The sequence below is a fragment of the Podarcis liolepis genome (genome assembly GCF_965112155.1).
Source record: "Podarcis liolepis genome assembly, chromosome: 4".
In the NCBI taxonomy this organism is placed as follows: Eukaryota; Metazoa; Chordata; class Lepidosauria; order Squamata; family Lacertidae; genus Podarcis; species Podarcis liolepis.
This window is the reverse complement of record NC_139558.1, coordinates 54,228,115-54,245,590: the sequence shown is the minus strand read 5'-3', so window position 1 is coordinate 54,245,590 and position 17,476 is coordinate 54,228,115. Positions and strand designations below refer to the sequence as shown.

The window sequence follows — 17,476 nt, the reverse complement described above, 5'->3', positions numbered from 1 at the left end:
CCATCCACTTTTCAAAGGCAAAGGTCGTCAAGTCAGAGGTGTAGTGTTTTTTTAATTGTTCTTTAATGATCCCAAGATTCATGACAAGCATTGAATCAATTTAACTAGAACACAATAAAACTATAATGGAATAAACTAATTCTAAACCAGAGGATAATATTCAAAAGATATTACTATTTATATTTTATTCTATTCAGAAGGCTTCCCAAGCTATGTAAAGCAGTGCTGCACTGAGTTGTAATGGCTATTCTTATGACTGCCATTGTGCAGTTGCACTTATGGGATACTACACCTGTGGAGCATTGCCCCTCTCCTGCCTAACACCATGAGTTATCTACTATGCAGCAGTTGATTAAATGAGAGGGACCACTGCTTCTGACTCCTTGGTTGTATTAAATTAAATGAGATACGGTTCAACAATAATGATTCTTCTGTTTAAAACAGAAAACAAGAATCAATGCACTTCAGAATAAGATGCTTTGATACGACATCTTTATTGCTACTGCTATAACTGGGTTTAATTAATCTATGTCATACACAGGCCTGACTAACTTACGTCTGTTCAATTATATCTTGATTTGTTTTCTGTTTAAGGGAGCTGCTTCAAGAATAATTTGGAATCTTGGCATGTAAATTTACTTAAAATAATTTAGAGACCACCTTTCATTGTAAAAATAAGGCAGTTTAAAAAACCCATTGAACTCTCTCTCTCTCTATATATACAGTGGTACCTTGGGTTAAGTACTTAATTCGTTCTGGAGGTCCGTTCTTAACCTGAAACTGTTCTTAACCTGAAGCACTACTTTAGCTAATGGGCCTCCCGCTGCCACTGCGCTGCCAGAGCACGATTTCTGTTCTCATCCTGAAGCAAAGTTCTTAACCCGAAGTACTATTTCTGGGTTAGCGGAGTCTGTAACCTGAAGCATATGTAACCCGAGGTACCACTGTATATATATCTTCTGACATTTTCCCTTCCTAAACTATAAGCAGGCAATGTAAACTAGAAAATAATTGGAACTATTTCATTAGTAAATGGAATGCAGAGTGAAAGCTATGCTGATGTGCATACAGGCTGATGGGCATACAATAAATTTTCTGTTCACTGGTTATATGCCAGACCATTATGACCCCTTTTGGTGGTCTGAGAATTTTCTGCTCTATTTGACTATACAGGCTAGAAAAACTGATTATTGCATCACTCTTTCAATATATACTTGCAATACATCCTGAAGCAAAGTTCTTAACACGAGGTACTATTTCTGGAGCGTATGTAACCCGAGGTACCACTGTACTGTAGACAAAACTTTTAAAAGTTTATCTTAACAACTGCTAACTTCTAGGCAGGGGAACACTATTATGGCCTGAAAAAGCAAAGGTATACTAAATATGATCTTTAAGAAGAATCAAATATGCTATTAAAGGAGTTTCTCCCCAGAGAACAGAGCCTGCCAATACACAACTGACCTTTAACATAAGTTGTCATATGATACCTTAAGGCTGGGCTGCTACAAACTAGCTGGTTAAGTACACAGTAACAAAGGATTAAGTGGAATAATCTTCTTAAAGCATCAAATGGAAACTTAGAATCATGCAAATTGCAAAGCTATAAATAACTGGTTTTCTCAAGCAAAGAAAAAAAAATCCAAGATATGTTAATGATTCATGGGTCAATTTCCTCAACTTTCCTATTATCCCCTTTCCCCTTACATTATATCCATCCAACTGCATGCAAGAGGGCTAAGACGTGTGGAAGTAACTTGAAAAGAGGTGGGGAGTTAAATCTCTCTATCTCCTGGCAGACAGATTAGGGGAAGGGGAAGGAAGGCCCTCCTGTTTACCAAGCATCTGACTAATAATCATCATCTGTGTTGGCTTCCTCTTGTTACTTCTCCTTAGCACTCCCAAGCTTCTAATGTTAAATTTAATTTTAATCTGAAAGAGACGTGACAGAAATCGTATCTGCAAGTATGTCTTTAATTGAGAGAGCTACTTAGTAGAAACTTGCAGATACAGTGGTACCTCGGGTTAAGTACTTAATTTGTTCCGGAGGTTCGTTCTTAACCTGAAACTGTTCTCAACCTGAAGCACCACTTTAGCTAATGGGACCTCCTGCTGCCGCAGCAGCGCCGGAACACAATTTCTGTTCTCATCCTGAAGCAAAGTTCTTAACACGAGGTACTATTTCTGGAGCGTATGTAACCCAAGGTACTGCTGTACTGTAGACAAAACTTTTAAAAGTTTATCTTAACAACTACTAACTTCTAGGCAAGGGAACACTATTATGGTCTGAAAAAAGCAAAGGTATACTAAATATGATCTTTAAGAAGAATCAAAATTATGGAAAGCTCTCTCTGGACTCTGCAGTCACAATTTTCAAACAGATCTTACTGCTACCACCAGAATATAAATTTAACTATATGTCACAGGGGGGTTGGGGGAAGCTTATTTAACTCAGGTGCTGCAGGTCCCAGAATTAATAATATTAACTAGTAATGCAGAAAAATACAAATTTTTAACTTTCCCAAATCACTCCTACATTTCTTGCAACTGGGGAAGTTGGTTGAGCATATACAAATCTAGAGGGAAAATCCATCTTGTGAGGTGCTGAAAACACATCACTCCATACTAATGTGGTTTGGAAACCGTAGTAAGCTCCAGAATTTGCCAGACCACATTAGTAAAGTAAGATTTAAATGTGAAAGTGTAGAACAGGCTGTTTATTTGGTCACTCTGAAAATATAATAAACCTTAAAACATGAATAGAAATATGAAGGATGGGATAGAAAAGTTAAGGAGAAATCTTTCCATGCTACCTTCCCTAAAATGGAAACATATGACGTTTGGGAGAAACTGGCACTCTCACGAAATAACTTCGCTTTCAAAATGATTACTGAAATATTTTCAAAACAGTGTTTTAAAATAAGAAAAACAAAGGCTGCCTAAACACATGGATTTAACAAAAGAGTATTTGTAATCAATGTCTTTGCTGTCATCCCTACAATAGATTGTGTTTAATCCAGAGACTCTTAAATGGAAAAATAATAAATAAGGGAGTTTCCTCCTCACTGTAGCCTGGTACTCCTTAAAAATCTGCTCCAGAGTCAGAAGACCCTCTGTAATGGCACAGGATAGGGTTCAGGAAGGGGGGGGTATGAATAAGCCAAAACCAGGTAGAGAGAACATGTGCAAATAGATGTGCAAGGTACCTTCACCTGGTTTTAGCCACTTCCCATACTCCATCATTCCAAAGGGTTCTCTGACGTTCAAGAGCAGCTTTTCATAGGACACAGGGAGCTGCAAAGGTAGAGAGGAGGAACACCTGCCATTATGCTTGCACTTTTCTGAATCCAAGTTATGGAATCTTTACAATTGTCAAACTCATGTTTTCACGAAGAGAAAGAGGGGGACAATCTGAAGATTTTTTTCCTAAGGATTATATAGGAGAACTTGAATCTGATCAAAAAATCTCCTCCACATATATAACATAAGAGTCCTGCTAGATCTAGTCCATCATTCTCTTCTTACAGTGGTCAACCAGATGCTTATGGGAAACCCGCAAGCAGGACCTGAGTGTGACTGTACTCTCCCCCACCTGCAGTGGAGGTTCAAAAGGAATAAGCTCAACATCCTAAGAGCTCCTGGAATAGAGTGACAGCCTCCACATAGGCACCCAGAGGTTCCTTGGATTGGCCAAGGACAAATAAGCTGTGCTTGCTACCTCTCAGCCAAGACATCTCCCTCTGCAGCAGGCCCTGTGTGACTGCTTGTGCAGTGCCCTCTGCTGGTGAGAACATTCCAATGACATGTGACAAAAGCACATGTGCAAAGCTCAACCAGGGTAGTTTTTTAAGGGTGTGAGAAGTAGTTTCATCATATCAGAACTTTGGGGACAAAAGTCAAGAGGCCTCTATTATTGATAGAACCCCACTGCCATCCATCCACATGTTTCCTTTCAATGTTACAAATCAGAGGAATGCATGCCTTTATTGCCTCCTCTCTATACTAGCAAACAGACTGGATACTTGTCTATACAGGTATGACATTTTAGCAAAATAACAGCTACTAAATATGCCACTAAATGGACCATGAGGCATCACAGAAATCCACTACATGACCAGACCTTGCCCTATATACAACTCTGGTATATTCTTTAAGAAAAAGATAGTGGAAGTGAAAAGGGAGAAGGAAGGAGTAGATGATAATGGAAATGGAAAACCTTTTAAAGTGTTTTTTTTTCCTTTTAATACTAAAAATTCAACTTCAAAAGGAAACCAAGGGTAATGAAAAGGGGGAAATAGCATTGTGAGTGGAATAAACTTGTATTTATCTTCCATATTTCTGGACTGGTCAAATGCTTGATTAATGTCCTAAAACTCTTTAAGAAATCATTTAGCAGACCTCTTCAGAACTTTCCCATGCTTGCAAATTACTCTATTTTAAAAACAAGTGTGACCAGCAGTATGAAATATGATAGTGCTGGAGAGCACAATTTCACAGACATTTTGTGTCTCCTCACAAACATCTTAGCTACATTTTGCCTTCGGGAGATGAGCTAGCAAGGATCTAGTGAACCAGAATGAAATGCACTTGGAAAGTTTCCAGCTGAAACAATGTACTGAAGGGATGAATGCTGCCCCAGAAGCCTCTTTGTGTAGCCCTCGGGGACTCTCTAGAACAGCCTTTCTCAACCTATGAGTCCCCAGATGCTGTTGAACTGCAACTCCCATCACCCCTAGCTAGCAAGGCCAGAGCTCAGGGATGATGGGAGTTGTAGTCCAACAATATCTGGGGACCCACAGGTTGAGAACCGCTGCTCTAGAACTACACTATTCACTGGCCCTGCTCCATTACTTTCTTGGGTGCTTTTGTCTGCTGGCTGCAGTCTGTCTTTGAAAACTTAGAATGCCTGTTGTTTGTCTGGATTGTGTGTGTGTGTGTGTGTGTGTGTGTGTGAGAGAGAGAGCGAGAGAGAGAGAGAGAGAGAGAGAGAGAGAGAGAGAGAGAGAGAACCTGTGACTTTTGTATGGCTGGAATTTAGCCTCTTGGACAAAAACAATAGTCCCACACACTACTGGCATGAGGCCCCCAGAAGGTTGCCCCTGCGAGTGAAGACGGGCTGACATGGACAAGAGGGTGCCCACACTCCCTGCACCTGGGGTGGCTAACTAATGACCAATCAAATGTTGTTGGGACTCCCAACTCTCATCAGCCCCAGCCAACAGAGCTAATATTCACAGGTGGTGTGAGTTGTAGTCCAGCAACATCTGGAGGGCCACAAGTTAGCCACCCCTACTCTACACACTAGCCTGGAAACTCCACCTGACATTGTTAACACTGAACCTTCTGCCAGTTCCTAACCTAATCGAAGGAACACCGTATCACCTATTGCTTGGCCTTTGAGATCCCAGAGATTCTCAGTGTCCTTTAGAAGTAGCACTTTAAACTTTACTTAAAACCTTGACTCCCATAGTTAAGCAGGAACCAAATAACAGCCATTCTCTCGGTATACCTACTCTTTTGCAACCTTTGTTTTTAAATCTTCAGTCAAGTCTTTGATTAAGAGTTCAGTGAGATTCATAGGGCCACCCACCTATCAGTCATCTGCCAGAACCTTATGGTGCAGGGCAAATAAGCAATCCAAAAAATTACTACTACTACTACTACTACTAATAAGCAGCAAGAAGACTGTGGGCAGGGTGGGGATTGGGTGGCAACAGCTTTGCAATAAATTTAAGTCTGTGCTACTGAGACTCAAAAAACAAACAAACAAACCCTTTTCTGTTGCATGAGTTAGCGGGGGGGGGAGGAAATAGCAAGGTGGGGGGAGAAAAACAATTAATGGCTGGCAGTTATTATTTAGTTACTACTGAGAAAGGGGGTAGAAGGACAGAAAGCAACATCAGGATATGAATAATGAACACAACCATGAGGAGTGGGAGGAAAAGGAGGGATAAATACTTCTCACACAATAAGTCATGCCCACTATTTAAACATAATGGAAAGCACAACTGAAAGAGTGCTATAACTCTCATGTGTCAATGCTTGCTTGCAATTCTGGATGCAGCAGAAAGCAGAACTGAAAGCACTAAGAGCCCTTTGTCTGAAAGCACTCTAGGTTCTTTCAGCTCCATTCAGGCAAAGAGGCCATGGATACATATGACTAATATAGGTGTGAATAGCAAGTTGACCTACTACGAGTCTGAAGGCTAGTAACTGCTGTGGCTATTTGGCAGGAGAGGTTGGTCAGATGTATAATTTATCGGGAATATATCTGACAAATTATACACACCAGCAAAGAGTTTTAAAAGAACAAGCACTCTCTTTCAGACAAACTTTGCAAATACTGTAAGTGGTGTTACTTCACCCCCTTGTGGCTGATCCAAGCATTATTTTCAGGATTTGGAAATGAAATTAAGTGACTGCTAACAAGTATAAAGGATAGCATTCATAGAGTACTCAAGTGCTCCAAAGGCATTGCATTAGTCAAGATGTAAAGAACAATGAAACTAGTTTTGTAAGCTCACAGGAATTTTAAAGCAATTCTCAAAACGGTAAGCCTCCAATCTATATGGAAAACTGTTTAAAAAGCAGGTATATGATAATATGGGGGTCAAAGCAAAAAACAAAACCCACTGAGCTAGTGCAAACCTATTTTCATTGCCCTAACTGGTTCTCTGAATCCCAACCATTATCTTGGTAATCTTCATTACAGCCATTTAAGAACAGCAACAGCACCATACACAAAGGCTAGTGAATTTGGGTGGGATTATATAATAATAATAATAATTTATTATTTGTACCCCACCCATCTGGCTGGGTTTCCCAGCCACTCTGGGCGGCTTCCACAGAAACCAAAAATACACTAAAATATCACACATTAAAAACTTCCCTGAACAGGGCTGCCTTAAGATGTCTTCTGAATGTCAGGTAGTTGTTTATCACTTTGACATCTGATGGGAGGGCATTCCACAGGGCGGGCGCCACTACCGAGAATGCCCTCTGCCTGGTTCCCTGTAGCTTTGCTTCTCGCAGTGAGGGAACCGCCAGAAGGCCCTCGGCGCTGGATCTCAGCGTCCGGGCAGAACGATGGGGGTGGAGACGCTCCTTCAGGTATACTGGGCCGAAGCCGTTTAGGGCTTTAAAGGATTAGATATGAACTGAGGATTGGTTGGTTAACACCCTTATGCACTATACTCAAGAAGGCTACCCTAGCTCATATACCTATTTCCATGTCTTTCTGCAATCTTGAAGTTGCCTAAAGCTTGGACTCACATTGGAATCATCTGAAATGTAACATTTTAAAAGTAAAACAGCACAGAATATATATTTGAAAATACAAGTTTGCATTTTTATGTGTACCTAAGAAGCTGCCGAGTATGTAAGTAGCTATGGCAACTATTAAGGTTATTTAAAAGGACTATAAATTTAGATCTTACAAAACCACATCTTAGTCCTAGAAGAAAAATACAGCAGTTTTATAGATAAGTTAGTAAGCTTTTTGTTATTGTTGTTCGAGCAAGAGCCTGAACATTAAAAAATAAATAAAATTTGCTTTTAGTTCTTCATTCTTTGGAGCACCATGTAACAAAAACCAATGAATTACATTCTGTATGATTTTCCCCTCATGCATCTCAGGCAAAGGTATAGCTTTAGCTGATGGAAGGGACTAAGTAGGGAAGAGAGATAAAGCCAAACATTATGCTTGTTCCTGCCAAATATCTGACTGTAGGCAGAGATGCTAGAGTTACACTTTGCATATGATGGTATATGGAAACAGGAAGCAGGAAGGGGCACTTATGTTTCCTATTCTTCTCCTCCCGCAATGTTTATACAGCAGCATGGCATTTAAAAATAGCAAAATGTCATTTCAAAGGCCTGCCATGGTTACAACCTTTCATTCCTAACGATGTGAGGTTCAATTTGCGTCTTTCAAATGTAGGTTGATACATTGCAATTCACCTGCCTGGCTCTTTGAACTACCTGGAAATATCAAAATTTAAGTCACATGTGGGAGATGGCAATAAAGCTCTGTATATAGACCAATGAATCAAAGATAACAACTGGAGACAATAATTTCTTCAAAGAGTGATGTGGGAATTGGCACTAAAAAGGCAGAGGATCAATTTTAGAAATAAAATAACCAAGCAAGTGCTTCTATGACAACCAACAGATGTCAAAAGGGGGTATCTGCATGGTTAAGTAGGCAGAAAAATACTCCCCCCCCCCAAAAAAAAAACAGGAATCACTCAAAAATAGGTAGACCAAGAACTGTCATGATACCCTTGGCATCCTAGAACAGATCAGTGGTTCTAGTCCAATACACTTGTTCCTGCTTGGAGCTTTCTGCTACCAATAGTTTAATTGCATCACAGCAGCAGACTGGTCCAAGTAGCCTTCAGATGAAGTGTGCTACGGCGCTCAGGCCAAGGGTACATCACATTTTGTTGCAGATTTCCTCATTAACATCCCCAAAGGCCTACAGTAGTGGTTTTGTACAAATTATGTTTAGCCTTTGAAAAGTAAGGGCTCAGAGCTGTCCGATATAATTGCTGGCAAAATTCAGTAATCCTTGGGCCAGTACTCAGGACAAAAACTAAACACATGTCTGCACAGGATCAGGTCCTACTTAACGGGTAACAGATGTACCACTGCAACCCTACAATACAAGCAGGGAGGGAATTGCAGTCCTTTTTGTTCCTTGGCCAGTCCCTTTTCCACAGGGCCAGCCCAAGACCTTTTGCTCTCCGAGGACAAGATGGTGTCCTGTCTCCAGTCTACATATGGAATCTGACTGGCCCGGAAGCTGAATCTTACTTCAGAACTGGCAATTTGATAGCACGCTCCACACCACAACGGATGGCACAAGCCTAGATTAAGGGGCACAGGGCAGGTGGTGTGTGCCTCCCACACAGCTCTATCCTCCAACACTTTAGCAGCCCTCCCTGGCCCACAGCATCCGCCATCTGAGGCCACTGCCTCATTCTACCCAATGCTAGGGCCGGCGCTGAAAAAAGCAGGGAGGTGAATCCTAGGAATCCTGCATGGGCAGCTGCCCTTTTGATACGCCCCTGGGGCAGCAGGGCACAGCTTCTGCCTTTCACGAAGAGCAAGCACAGGCCGCAAGAGGTCCTGCTATGTAAAACGTTTGCCTAATGAACGAACGACAACTCATTGGAGAGAGCTGGGGGCGCCTTGTTGCAGAACCCCCCCCCTCTGCCTCACATCCCCCCACCAGAGACCCCGGCGTCGCTGTGCCTCATTTCACCGGCTTGTTTATTAGCCGTGTTAGCCTCCCAGAGGAGCCAGCCATCCCGGACTGAGAGGCCCTGCCGGCCGCGGGTGGTGCTGGCCGGGAACGGGCGGGGCCTGCCCTTCCCGGGCCCTTTCGCCCCCCACTTCCAAACTCTCTTCTACCCCAGCCCGGCTTCCGGGAGCCCTCTTCGCCCCCTCACCCACCTTGCAGGGGCCATCGGGTAAGAAGACAGGCAAGGGCAGGTTGCAGGCGATGAGCGCCGTGGGCAGGTCGCGCAGGGACACCGTCTCCATGTCGACGAAGCTCCACTCCGTGTCCCGCTCCTCAGCCTCGTCTTCGTCCTCCTCCTCGTCCTCCTCGCCGCCTTCTGGCTCCGTAATCGTCACGGTCACTCCCGCCGCCGCCTTCTCCTCCTCCTCCTCTCCAGCCGCGGTCTCTGCCGGCTCCTCGCCTTCTTCCGCTTCTCCGGCTCGCGGTCTCTCCCTGCGGCCGCCGCCCCCCCGGTCCTCCATGCCGAGTTGAGGAGAGGAGCCGGGGGCGGGGACGAAGCCCGTCGGGCTCGGGCTCGGGCCTGGCCTGGCTGAGGCGGCGAGTCAGAGGGAGCGACGCCGACCAGCCGCCGCTCGCCGCCACTCCGGCCCTTACAGTTAACCCTTTCTCCCTCAGCCCCAGGGGGCTAGATTGGCGACGGTCAACGGCTCAAGGCCCGGCCCTGCGGAGCCAATGAAACACCCGGGCTTTTACTTCAACAGGTGACCCGTCTTGAAGTGCCGTGGCGCTGCGGCAGCCATCTTGGGTTCGGGCAATGCCCACATTGCCTCTTCCCCGCCTCGCGTTCCTCCTCCCCCGTTACGGTAAATCTCAAAGTGCCCACTTCGCCTCTTGGCAGGAGGAGCACGGGTATAATTTATTCGACGTGGTGCCTGCGCTTGCAAAGAAGCAATTAAAGAATCGCTTTGGAAGGCGAACGGGAAAAGCAGCATAATTCTTTTTTAATCCTCAAAGGATCACCTTTTCAAGGAATCATAACAACACCTGAGATTCCAGCCTTCACAGGCTACGTTTTTAATCACAGGGATTGACATGAATCATTGATCTGATTCCAGGGCAGTCCTTCCAAAATATCCCACAGATGATAAATGGGGTACTTATTTGGGTACTTGCAACGCTGTATTCTCACAGCAGGAATCACTGCCTGAGAGCCCTCCCCTCCATAAAATAAAACAAACCCTTCCACTGCTGTATATTTAACTGGCAGCTTGTTGTTTTCTTTCAATATAATGTTTATGCTGGAGTAACTAAAATGTGACCATGTACCGTATGTTTCGCCCTATAGGATGCACCTTTTCCCCTCCAAAAATGAAGGGGAAATGTGTGTGTGTCCTATGGGGCGAATGAAGGCTTTCGCTGAAGCCTGGAGAGCGAGAGGCATTGGTGCGCACCGACCCCTCTCGCTCTCCAGCTTCAGGAAGCTATCTGCAAGCCTTGCGAGCCCGGGGAAGTTCCCGCGGGCTCGCAAGGCTTGCAGGCAGCAGCCCGGAGCACGGGGCGCCCTCCGGAGGACGCCCCGTGCTTCGGGAAGGTGTCCGCAAGCTTCCCGCGCCCGGCGGGAGGTCCCGCGCGGTGTGCGAGGCTTGGGGCGGCAGCCTGCATCCCGAAGCACAGGGTGCCCTCTGGAGGATGCCCCGTGCTTCGGGAAGGTGTCTGCAAGCCTTGCGCGTTGGGCGGGAGGTCCCGCTGGGCTCGCAAGGCTTGCAGGCAGCAGCCTGTTCTGGGGCCTGGGGTCGGGGGAAGCTTGGGCTTCCCCCGCGCCTGGGGGTGAAATAATTTTTTTCCTTTATTTCCCCCCCCAAAAAAAAAACTAGGTGCGTCCTATGGGGCGAAAAATACGGTAGATATTTGTTGGACTCCAACTCCCATCAGCCTCAGTCAGCATGACTAATAGCCAGGGATGGTAGGAGTTGTAGTCCAGCAACATCTGCAGGGTCACAAATTGTCCCCCATGGTGTAGGCTAGCTTCCCCCAAACCTATGTCCTCCAGCCTCCAGGTGTTTTGGACTACAACTCCCATCAGCCCCAGCCAGCATACTTGCACTGACAAGGACTTATGGGAGGTGCAGTCCGAAATATTTGGAAGATACCTGGTTAGGGAAGACTGGTTTAGACCTATTCCTTCCAGTATATTGGAAGGAGTGCTTTTTAGATGGCCGCTTGTTTGTTATAGTTTGTGGATTGAATTTGCATCTCATCCTTTCTCCAAGGAGTTCACAGTGGCATACATGAGATTCTCACAACAATCCTGAAAGCTGCTAGTTGAAAACTCCAGCAGAAACCTTATCCTATAGCCATAAATAAAAATGTGATGTATAATAAATAAATTATTTATACTTTCAAAACAGAGAAAGGCTAGCTATTTGCTTCTGTGAGTACCCCTTTCTCAGCCTGCAACATTAGTACAACTACACCTGACTGCAGGGAAATGAATTTTGTAGAGAGAAGAATACCTGACCTTAAATTACTGTAATATCCAACTTAATAATATATACTAAATGATTTGCAGTGTTTATGCCGACAATCACAGCACTACTCCTTGGCTTTTAGTGCAGTTACTGCCAATGAAAGTTTCCTTGCAGATTGTGATGTCCCATACATGCCTACTCAACTGCAAGGTCTATGGAATGAGCACTTTTACAAGGTTCTGCATTTTGCTGTGAAACACCCTGCCTGTTATCACTAAGCAGGAACCCTCATTATACTGTTTTAGATGCCCGCTAAACCCTTTAATTTTTTTATTTCAGCAAGCCTACCCAGACATATATGCATCCAAGTTTTAAGGTTTGGTTCCCTTCCCCTCCCCCAATTACCAAACTAGTTTTGAAACTAAAGGAAACTTCATATTGCTTTGAAGCTCCCTTGACTTTCAAAATCAGTTTGGTATTGGGAGGGGGGAATGGGGGAATATTGTGAATGATCAGCAGTTCGAAGATACATCTCTGTTTGCACCCCAGGCTTTATTTCATGTCATATAGTCTCTTGAATCTAATTATATTTAATAGCCATATAGCTTTCAGTAACTCTAGAAGCCCATATCCATTTCAATATTTCCAAAAAGCAAATGGATAGCATCACTGCAATGTGAACATAATATCGCATGACAGAAATCAAATGTTTGTGAAACATTATTGTGCTAGTCTGAAGGTATTATAGCAAAGAATAACAATTCCTTCTTATTTCTAATTATGGAGCCAAAATGCCAGAGCACAAGAGAGGGGCATTAGCAGACTTGTAGCAGTCCCAAGATTGTAGAAGTATAAAACATTGATGTGAAAAATTATAATGTGTAGAACCACAAAATGTGGACTGAGCATGCCAGGAGTGCCAGCTTGGCCCTGTGGCTGTGGGTGCCAGGCATGGCCCTGGCACCAAAATTTGTGGGTGCCTGGCCACTTCATGGGGAGTTTTGTGGGTGTTGGGCACCCAGGGCCAGAGGCGGAGGAAGGTGGATGTGGTGGGTGCAGCCCGCCCCAGGTGTCAAGGAGTGTGTGACATTGCCCCCCTTCCCCAGGACGCTCGCCATGGGCGGCACACTCCCTGAGATGCACCCCCCGGATGCTCGATGCAGGCGGCGCACCCCTGGGATGCTTGCTGCGTCCCCCTGGGATGCTAGCCCTGTCCCCACGGGCAGCTAGCCCTGCCCCCCAGGTGCATGCCACTCTGGGTGCCGGAGCAGCTAGCTCCACCACTGCCCAGGGCCCCAGGGAGTTGGCACATATGGAACATGCTACATCTTTTAGTAATATGTATGGTGAGATCCTTAGATATTGTTGTGCAGAGATTCCCCTACTGGACCTCTGTAAGGATTTATATAATAAAAATATTCTCCCAGCATTTCATAAATATGATGGATCTGGACCAACAAATTGAATTCTGTCTAAGATGCAGAAAGATTTGCCCTGAAGTAAACATTGACTTCAAAAACAGAAATTTATGTGCCTTAAAGCAGACCACTCCCCTCTAGAAGAGCCTAGAGTCAAGGTGCAATCATGTGATCCTAAGCATGCTGTTGGAAGCAAGTCCTACTGACTTAAAGGGGAATGGTTACAAGTGCTCATATTCAGGATTGCAGCTTAAGATTGATAAACAAAATTCAGATAATTCTGGAGTTATCGAAGGTCACACGCACAAAGAAAAATTGGCAGACAACTGAACTCCCCTATAATAAAAAGGAAACTGGCTAGTCCAAAATAGTAACCAGTGAACAATATTGTTTCTCAGTATCTCAAAAAGATGATCAAACACTACCATCTAGTGGTTGCTGGTGAAGGAGAAACAGTTTACAATACAGCAGCATTCTGTTTTGTTTTAAAATTTATTTGTTGCATTTATATCCTACTTTTCCCCCCAAGGAGTTTTAGTGACATACCTGACTTTCCCCCTCCTCACTTTTTCTCCCTCCTGGATAAGTGGGCCCACTTTGTTTCAGGTTTCTTGCATGCACATTTCATTTACCGTGTTAGGGCAATTACATGAAAAGTGACTTTGATTTCCAGTGGGATTGTATTCACACAATGCATTTACATATACTGTACGATGAAAAGCAAGGATGTAACACAAACCCCGAGTGGAGTCCTTAAGACTGTTGGATGGTGTCTTGTATGCCTCCTTCCTGCAACTCTTGCAGCCAAGCTGGTGCTAAATTCCTTTGGAGCATATCATTGAGACCAGGAGGAGGGTATTTTTGTCTGGGTAACCTGCCCAGGCTTGCATTCCGGAGACATGGCACACACTGTTCTGTCCTGCAGCACCTTGCAGCTACTTTCCTTCTCCCAGGATCTGCCATCCTAGGCACCCATTCTGTTCAGCATTGTTCCTCACTATCTTAGATAGATGATCAAATCTCCTAAGGCTACACCACACCTTTCCCAGGCTCTGCTCTGTTCCCTCCTTGAGTCCTTTCACCTGGTTGGAATATGACCTATGGGCTTTTTGAGTGACACTTTGGTCAACATATTTTACCAGCCCTGATTTTATGTTTTTGATTGCCATTTTGTATTTTACTTTGCTGTTAGCCATCTTCAGCATCATTGGGGGGGCGGGGGAAGGCTCGATACCAAATGTAACAAATAATGGTTGCGTGGTCTCAGAGCCTTTCACCAGAAGGAGGCAGCTTTCTCTGACTTGGTATATAAATACAAAATCTCTTGAACAGTTTAAAATTGTGCTGATAAAAGCCATTTAAATAATTATAATGTTAACACCAAATAATACCTAATGTGCTTGAAATGTTGTGGCGTTCCCTGTTTTTCCTTCTTTCTCCTCCTCCAGCTAGTTCCACTTTCTGCTCATACAAATGCCTTTCTTCCTTCTCCTGATGCTTGTTCCTTCTCAGTGAGGTGAATTTAAGCAGCTGTGAAGGGAGCTGATTGTCCCTAATCAGCTTACTGAGGGGGAGTTGAGAACATTATACCCAGATGGCTTTTTTTTTTTTTTTGCTTTGCTCCAGTCCCACCCCCTAAGATTTCTAGGTTTAGTTTGGTCAAAGTAGATAGTAAGTAACCAATCACAGCCTGGTGGAATACAGTCCCAAACAGACTGAATTTTTAAGGATCCAGTCCTTTGTGGATGCAGCGCCTGGGGGTCCCTTATAGGGAGCAATAGCTCAGTTTTCACTCCCCTTCCTCACTGTACACACAAAAGCAATCATTGGATCAGTCCATTATATCAGTCACAGGCATCCCATTCCCCATAATGACTGGATGTGGTACCTGCATACACACCCCATGAATGCCTATTTCAGGGGAAAATATGGCCCACAAAGATTTTTCCATGTGTGGCTGCTGTGCTGTCAGTGCAATGGATCAGACCTATGGAGAATACTAAATAATAATGGCCCGTTAAAAATATGTGGTTCCTTATCCTACCCAACATCCCTATGACCAAGGAAATACACGTAAAAATCTCCAAAGAATTTCATATCATTATTTGTATTTATTCTCACATCTCACCCACCCACCCTGGACAATCTTTTTAGCTTTACTATGCCAACTTAATGCCTGTGTAAGTCCTGCTGTCTACACAAGAATAGACAAACGTGAATCTCCATTTTTAAAAATGGCAATATTCTGAAGCATGGCGGGTGGGGTGGGAACATCTCAGGCTCCTAGGAATCTCTGCTGTGGACCTGAAAGTCAGACTTCTCCAACAAAAGAAACTTCAAAGAGATACTTCAACATGAAACAGGTCAACTAGAATTTATCAGCAGGCTTGATTGCATTTGTTTAGGACTCAGCCAAAACCAGTGCTGTTTCCTTGTCCCATTACATGCATTAAATTAGCATACCAAAGCTTAGAAGACAGCGTGGCTTTTTGACCCCAAAGTTTACATTTCTTTCTGTGTATGTGTGCATCTGTTGACTGAGGATGAAATGTGATGCATCTGATGAAGTCTATTCCAATCCTTGTTAACTTAGGCCACAATAAGTATGTCTGTCTTTAAGGTGTTGCTAGTCTTTAAAAATGTTTGTTGCTTTTGTAACCTAATTGAAGTCATTTCCTGATTTCATTTAGCCAGTTATGCTCCGAAAGGCTCAAATGGTAAAATGAACATGCTTTCCTTTTTATCCAGAAATTCTAAAATGCTTCCCCATTTTAGCTGTCATTCCTAATACATTTGTAACCTCAAGGGTTGATTACTGTAATGTACTTTATGTGGGGCTGCCCTTGTTTCTGGTCTGGAAGCTTCAAGTAGTGCGGATCACAGCAGCCAGTCTGCTCACAGGAACAGATTACAGTACTGGTTGCCAATTTGCTGCCAGGCCAGATTCAAGGTACTGGGGTGAATTCATCAAGTCCCAGGACCAAAGTACCTTAAAGACCATCTGCTGCTCCACCTCATTCACAAAGATCCTCTAATGGTGCCCTTCTGGTGGTTCTCCATGCTCCTGTGATTTGGTTGGCCTTTACTGGGGACCCTCCCTTCTTTCAGGTGTCTTTTGAAAACTATACTATTTAGACAAGCCTTTGTAATATGAATTTTATTTTTTAAGCCATTTATTGATGATTTATTGACATGTTAATGATGCACCTGTGGATGCTCGTTGATTTTTTCTCATATGTTGTATAGCACCTTGATTTTTTTAAAAGTAACAGTGCAGATTATAAATATGCGATTAATTTAAATTTAATTCATTAAAAGCTGGCTGTCAGTCATAACTTGATTTCATGTAGCTCAGTATTGTCCATTTCTTAAGATTTCCCAGCCCTATTTGGATGTATCATGGATTGAACACAGGGCATTTCTGCGTACAATGCACATGATCTGCCAAAGCTACAGTCTTTCACTTGCAAGGTTACACACAGAATCTCAGTAGCAACAGTGGAACTATACAAGTTGCATTCCATTCATAACCTTTATCCTGCTGTCAGAATACTGAGTTGCCAACAGCAGCAGATCAGCCTGGAGGAAAGTTGTGTGTATCTCCTGCAATAGTATCTTGCTCTGCTCTATCTCCACCCCCTACCAAAGCTCTTAGTTCGACATTTCCATATGGCATCACATTATTCACAGGATATTCACAGGCATCACATTATTCACAGGATCATGCAATGAAGCACTTTAAAGGCCCACTAGTTTCCATAGGAGACAGTTAACAACATGCTTAACTTCTTACTCAAATAAGTGGGACTTTAAAATTAACTCTTAACTTTAACTGGATTATAAAACCCAAATCACCGCTGTGAAAAGTCATTAACTGACCTCTAGGAGACTGATGTCAGTATCAATGTCCTACATTTTTCTCCTTGGTACAAAGGTAATTTTTAAACTGCCTTCAAATATCACTCTAGCTGACTCTTAACAAGTATTTGTAAAGCTAATCTATTGTTTCATGAAAGAAAAACTGAACTTCATAAGCAAATACCGTTAATCAGTGCAAGATTATGTGAGTTTGCCCTTGAAATCCCCTCTCTCATTTGATGCCTACTTCTCTGCTGGTTACAATTGCCATATTTTTCTAGAGGCATCGAACAGTTGGGGTTTTATGTTCTATGTTTGATTTTGGACCAGTTACGAATTCCTTTCATTTAAGTAGCTGTATTAATATCCTGGGAATCACTTATAAGGTAGTGAGGTCAAGTCTGTGGCTTTTCATGTTCCCTGTCGATATTATTGACAAGAGTAGTGTGAGGTAGTCAGATAACAGAATAGTTAAAAACATAGGATTT

At 43.5% G+C, this 17,476-nt stretch overlaps 2 protein-coding genes across 3 annotated transcripts in view; one reads left to right on the top strand and one right to left on the bottom strand.

Moving 5' to 3' along the window:
- The window catches only part of RCAN1 (regulator of calcineurin 1), a 31,781-nt gene extending 21,299 nt beyond the window's left edge, over positions 1-10,482 (bottom strand). For both annotated transcript variants that reach the window (XR_014525396.1, XM_083500251.1), the window contains exon 1: positions 9,457-10,482. Coding sequence is in view for 1 of the 2 variants with exons in the window: in XM_083500251.1 (XP_083356377.1) it covers positions 9,457-9,765 (309 nt within the window). In the remaining variant the exon portion in view is untranslated. The remainder of the gene's footprint in view (positions 1-9,456) is intronic.
- The window catches only part of CLIC6 (chloride intracellular channel 6), a 131,872-nt gene that overhangs the window by 89,167 nt on the left and 25,229 nt on the right, over positions 1-17,476 (top strand). The gene's annotated exons all lie outside the window — the stretch shown is intronic.